The sequence below is a fragment of the Lactuca saligna genome, chromosome 2 (assembly GCF_052625555.1).
Source record: "Lactuca saligna cultivar CGN05327 chromosome 2, ASM5262555v1, whole genome shotgun sequence".
Classification (NCBI taxonomy): Eukaryota; Viridiplantae; Streptophyta; class Magnoliopsida; order Asterales; family Asteraceae; genus Lactuca; species Lactuca saligna.
The window spans coordinates 90865085-90871515 of NC_136418.1; the positions used below are offsets into that span (position 1 = coordinate 90865085).

Consider the following 6431-nt stretch of genomic DNA (forward strand, 5'->3'; position numbering starts at 1 on the left):
ATTCACACAAGATGACATGACAATGCGGAAATTAAGAACAATCTATAAATCAATCTCAGATAAACAAGGAATTAGTGAAATATTTTTGCATTCATGTGATCATCAAATCAGATTACAGTAGAGAACCTCACACGAAAAAGATGAACTCTCAGTTTCTCTATCTATGATAAAAATGAAAATTCTAAGTAAAAGGAGGTTCTAACTAAAATAGAAAATGACCTAAAGTATTTATAGTCCTAAGTTTAAAATCTAAAAAACCCTAAAAATACTAGGTCAAAATAAAAAATTCATCTGTCAAACATTTCAATATCCAACAAATTCTTGCTATACACTCGTTCATCAATTACCATGTTTTATGCACAAGATTAAATGTATATCTGTGTAGTTATATTTCTTTTTTATTTTTTATAATTTATGTGAAAAAATAATCTTTGATACAAACTAGGAAGAAATCAACTTTATTGCATAGATTGGTAAAAAATTAATAAATATATATATATATATATATATATATATATATATATATATATATATATATATATATATATATATATATATATAAAAAGAATATATACTAAAGTTCCAATATTTTTAACGATTTGATAAGAAAGTCCTAAACTTTTTTTTTACAATAAAGTCCTAACTACCGATAGTTTTTGACATGCTTATTTTTTGCCGGTTAGTCGGTAATTAGGACTTTATATAAAAAAAAAGTTTATGACTTTCTTATTGAATCGTGAATTAGGACTTTACTGTAAAAAAAATAAAATCTGAAACATTTTTGTCAAATCAACTAAAATATTGAGACCTTAGTGTATGTATCCTTCTTTTTGTTAGAAATTTATTAGTATGATAAGAGTTATTGGAATATGTTCCGGTCAGCTAAATCCTATTGAAATCTTTTACATTTGCTTCTTATTAAATAGTTTTTTTTTTTAATTCCAACAAACTGACATTGAAAAAAATTGGAATAATCAAGAAAGAAAGAAAGAACCAATGTTGTGTTAGCTTTTTGCAATCCTAATAATAGAGAACTAAAAAACTGGAAAAAAAAAAAAAAAAAAAAAAACCCTTCTTACACCATTCTCCACATTCATACCCTTTTGACTAGGCGTGTGTTGCTTGTATTTGTACAATCTGTCTCCTCTTTTCTGTTCAAGATTTAGCGGCAAACCAAGAAAAAAGCTTTACAATTCTTCTCACCCTCTCCCGCTCTCTCTTTTGCATCTGTTTCCCTGATTGTGATTGTATCAGGATAAAAATGATGATGGTAATAAAAAACAGTGGTGTTGCAATGAACATCACAATTAAAAGTTCTTGGGTTACGAATTGGGTCTCACGAGGATGATAAAATTATTTGTTTATAAGGAAATCAAGATTATACACTAAAGTCTCAATATTTTCAATGATTTGATAAGAAAGTCTTAAATTTTATTTTTAAAAAGTAAAATCCTAATTAATGGCTAACCGGCAAAAAATAATAAACATGTCAAAACTATCGGTAGATTGGACTTTACTGTATAAAAAAAAGAGTTTTAAGATTTCTTATCAAATCTTTGAAAAATTATAGTTTTGAAAAGTTAAATGAGCTATTATGTATTTTTGAATTGTTGAAGGTATAATTCTGTACTTTTCAAAAGTTGCTTTGTTTTGTCATACTCATCTATTTTGTGACAAGTACTGAGTCGGGAGTTAAAAACCCTGTACGAACGTCGTGTATCGCTCTCTCCCAACCTCCTGCACTCATCCCTCACCTATTTTTCCCATAACACTTCACCCTCGCAGCTCGGAAGATGAACCTGAAACAAAAATCGAGGCAGAGAGCAGCATGATGAATTCGGAATTCTGAATTCGAAGTTATAGGTACGTATGCTAACATCGGTCCCCCGTTTTTGCATAATTTCCCGATTTTGAACATAGTAAGCATATAAAAGGTACTTGGGCATATGACAACTTTTGGACATTTTCTCCGTTTTGGTCAATTTTTAGGATGTATATTTAATTGCAATTGAATATCGTGTTATTCTCCATCAATGCCTTCTATTTAATACACATATGCTATGCATCGACTCATTCATCATTTCTTCATATGAATGCTTATTTTCCCACTCAAATTGAAGATCGGTTTAGTGATCAGGTGGTTGTTTTACCACATGTGGAAATTGTTTTTGGAATTTTATTCAATTAAACTTCCTTCTTGGAGGTGTTCAACAGTTCAAGGTATAAAGGGGCACTGCATAAAGGGGGACGAAAAAAAATAATTCTTTTTAGGGCCCATACTCTGGGAATTTCCTTTAGTTTCTTCACTTTAAACATTTTCTGCGTGTAATTGTAAAACCCTAAACCTAAGTAGAGTAGTGCATCCCCATCGAAAAAGAGTCTACTTAGCTTTTGAAAGTTCAGCCTAATAATCTGATTGATATAAACCCTATAATATATCTTTGTTAACTTTATTTGTATGAACTGAAATAGCTTTTGTTAATTTTGATGTAGAAATGCCCTTGAGATTTGATAGTCAAAGAAAGACTATGCTGTGATGAAGTTTGATGCTACCATGGTGCATTTGTTATGAGCAATGTGTTAAGTTTTAGTTGAGTGTGTTAATTATTGAGCTCTATATCTTCATTTTTGTGCCAATATGGAAAATCGAGAGGCAAATGGATCATGCTTTTGGTTGGAGGAGCCTAATTATCATGAGCAAACACCAATCCCCATAAAGCATAAAAGAAAAGTAAAGGCAAAAACAGAGTTTGTTGGATGGGGTTCCAAATCTTTAATTGAGTTTCTCCAATCAATTGGCAAAGACACTGATGAACAGCTCTCTGAGAGAGATGTGAATGCCATTATAATTGAATATGTGCACACATTAAATCTTTTCCACCAAACAAAAAAGAAAAAAGTTGTATGTGATGAAAGGCTTCGATCTCTTTTTGGAAAGAAATCAATACCTCGAATCAAAATCCAAGATTTGCTAAAATCCCATTTTGCTGATAATCATCAATCCTCTGAAGATGATTATTTGTATAGTTCAGATGAATATGAAGATTCCAATATAACATACAAGAAACAGAAGGTGTCAGATTCAGAGAAGAAACCTCAAGCTTCCTCTCAAAAGAAAAAAACACCCATGAGCTCTTTTGCAGCTATTATCCCCGAAAACATAAAGCTTTTATATTTAAAAAAGAGTTTAATTCAAGAGCTCATTAAACACCCCGAGAGTTTTGAAGAAAAACTATTGGGTAGTTACATAAGGATAAAATGTGACCCAAATGATTACTCTCAAAAAAACTCCCATCAACTTCTTCCCATTACAGGGGTAAAATTGGTAACTGGAAATACTGATGAACAACAAGACATTCTCCTTCAAGTTCCAAACATGGTGAAAGACATAACTATAAACATGTTGTCTGATCATGACTTTTCTAAGGTAGTTAACATTTATTAATTCTTACATGATTCAGTTTCATCTTCATTATTTAATTATTTCATCTTTTTCAGGAAGAATGTGATGATTTATGTCAAAAAGTTAAGGATGGGTTGCTAAAGAGACCCACTGTTGTAAGTTTTTGTTTTTCTTCTCTGTAAATTATTATTATTAATTACTTTTTAATCCGAGTTTATTGGCTTTCTTTATAGGTGGAAGTTGAGAAGAAGGCACATCTTTTGCATGAGGATATAATAAAACATGTAAGTAATACTCACTTGTTATGAAAAATACAAGAAATAGCATCACATTTATAAAATTTACCATTTTATAGTAATTAAATGACATTGCTATAATTAATTTACAGTGGCTTCCTAGAGAACTAAGCTATTTACAAAACCTCATAGATCGTGCAAATGAGAAGGGGTGGCGTAGGGAATATCCTTTTTTTATGATGTGCAAAAATGTCATTTTACATGATTGAATTTGAGGTTCCTGTTTATATTTATTATTGAATAAAATAATTTAGATACTTGGGAAACCTTTACTTGCTTCAGCTCTTACATTGTATGAGTATTTAGAAAGAAGGAATCTGCTTCAAAAACCTTCTGAACGGTCAAAGTTGTTGACCGAGGTCCCAAAGGTGACTCCAGATGTACTAGATCCACAAGATATACAAGACTTATGTAGTCCAGATGCTGCAGGTATGTATTTTCAGAAGGGTAAATCCGTCATTTACTCATTCACTCCAAAAGGAAAGTATTTGTTTCTACAACACTTACTCTACACAAACATCATGTATTGTATCCATACAACACTTAAAAAAGAAGGGTAAAACCGTCATTGTCATTTTCTTCCATTTCTTAAAGTGTGCTGTTGTTTCTCAAATTATACAAAAGGGTAAAATGGTCATTTACTTGCATTCAGTCCACAAAAGAAACAAACCCTTAATCTGGTAATTTTTTCAAGGTACAATGTTGTAGTAAAAACGAAAGTACATTGCTATTTATTGCATTCACCTGTTTTTTAAGGGTTAATCTCATATAAGACCTTATATTTTGTGTTTTTGCGGATTTAACCTCGACTTTATTTTTTTTTCCAGAAAAAGACCTTGTATTTTTTCATTTTTTTTCGATTTGATCCTTTTAGTCATTTTTTTTTCCGAAATAACTTGTAAATTGTGAGGGTGTTTTCGGAAAAAACTAAAAAAGTTGAGGGTTTTTTCAGAAACACTTAGAAGGTTGAGGGGTTTATTCGGAAAAATGAAAAAAATACGAGGTCTTTTTCAGGAAAAAAAAATAAAGTTGAGGTTTAATCCGGAAAAAAAATACAAAATATAAGGGCTTTTATGATATTAACCCTTTTTTTAATCATCATTTATCCAACCATTTGTACAGACGCAGAACAAGTGGTGGATCTTGTTGAAGCTAATGAAGGCAATCAACAGCCAGTGGAGAACGGGGGTATTAAAGTAATTTCACATGTAAATTCAGGAGAAAAAGTAACCACAGGAGGTTTCGAGTGGGTTGAATCCGTGAAGATTTGTGACATCAAAAGTCCAAGTGACACATTGGTGGAATCAAACAACAATGTGACAAATGTGATTGAGCTAAGTGATGATGAAGATGATGATAATAATAATATTAAGACACAAGGAAATATAATAAAAGAGGAAAATGTGTGTGATGTATCTCTTCAACAATGGTTTTATTTGGATCCACAAGGAAAAATCCAAGGCCCTGTTTCAAGAATCGAGTTGAAATGCTGGAGTGATGCGGGCTACTTCCAGCCTGATTTTAAGGTGTGGAAAGACGGTCAGGTGCCCGAGAGTGCTGTCTTGTTGACCGAAATGCTTTCGGGCAGTTTTTAGTAATTGAGTTCGGGCAGTTGTAGTGATTGATAGGAATGGTTTTGTATTTAGAGATTGTACTTAATACCTGAGGGTACATTGCCATTTTGTCATCTTTTTGTGGGTGAGTTTTTTATTTTTTTTTATTTTTAGGTTTAAAATGTTTTATCATTTTTAATCATAGTTTGCTCTAATTATCATCTCTAATCCCCGTGCCTTGCTCGCAAATATAGTTATTTAATTAAAATAATAACTTTTAACAAATTGTGATTTAATATTTATACATGAAAACCAATGTGAGCACCAAAACAAAAAACCCATAGTTAACCTATTAGTTTTATTAACTATAATAAATTTAAATCATTGGTCATTTATAGATTGCATGTAAAACGTACGTTGATTGCATGTAAAACGTACGTTGATTTTTATATATAATAAATGCAAAGTAGTATGAAAAAAATAAATACTACAACTTTTGATGATTTTATAAATAGCTTTAGGTTGTGTAAATTATATATTGAACGTAAGTTGATTTGTATATAAAACAAATAACAAATAGTATTGAAAAATACTGCAACATGTATTATAATATTTACATCAAATGAAATTTATTAAATAGTTATACATAATAATTCAAAATGAATATTTATAAGTTGACATACCTTGATATATAAAAACATTATTATAAACAAATCACATTGAAATAACCATTGATGATTTTATAGAAAAAATAAATACTACATTATAGACCACTTTAAATTGTGTAGATTATATATAATACATAAGTTGATTTGTATATAAAACAAATAACAAATAATATTAAAAAATACTACAACTTTAATAACATAAAAACACTACAACATCTACTATAACATTTACATCAAATGAAATTTATTTAACACTTATGAATCATTCAAAATTAATATTTATAAATCGATATACCTTGATATATAAAAACATTGTTACAAAAAACTGTGTTGAAATAACCATTGATGCGGTATAACTCAATTTTTTTCTAAAAAAAAAAATTGTTCATATTTGAATCACAAACTTTTTCAAACATATAATTTCATTTATCAAAACTTACTTATATACTACTAATATAGTTATAATGTTTGCAAATAAGTGAAAAACAAAAAGGCATTCCATATTAATAAC

At 29.8% G+C, this 6431-nt stretch overlaps 1 protein-coding gene across 1 annotated transcript; it reads left to right on the forward strand.

The window, feature by feature from the left end:
• The first annotated feature begins 1678 nt into the window (after positions 1-1678).
• Positions 1679-5480, forward strand: LOC145031171 (uncharacterized protein At5g08430-like). Its single transcript, XM_078979682.1, has 7 exons — positions 1679-1863; positions 2494-3427; positions 3499-3558; positions 3637-3687; positions 3792-3862; positions 3989-4128; positions 4822-5480. The coding sequence occupies exons 2-7, from the start codon at positions 2639-2641 to the stop codon at positions 5292-5294; spliced, it is 1584 nt and encodes a 527-aa protein (XP_078835808.1). The 5' UTR covers positions 1679-1863; positions 2494-2638; the 3' UTR covers positions 5295-5480.
• Positions 5481-6431: the final 951 nt, after the last annotated feature.

Excerpts from the sequence above, each read along its gene's own strand:
- LOC145031171 (XM_078979682.1), top strand. The coding sequence starts at position 2,639 with ATGGAAAATCGAGAGGCAAATGGATCATGCTTTTGGTTGGAGGAGCCT. Across the intron at positions 3,863-3,988 it reads GAGAAGGGGTGGCGTAGGGA|ATTGTATGAGTATTTAGAAA; the intron begins ATATCCTTTTTT and ends TTCAGCTCTTAC. Across the intron at positions 4,129-4,821 it reads ATGTAGTCCAGATGCTGCAG|ACGCAGAACAAGTGGTGGAT; the intron begins GTATGTATTTTC and ends CCATTTGTACAG.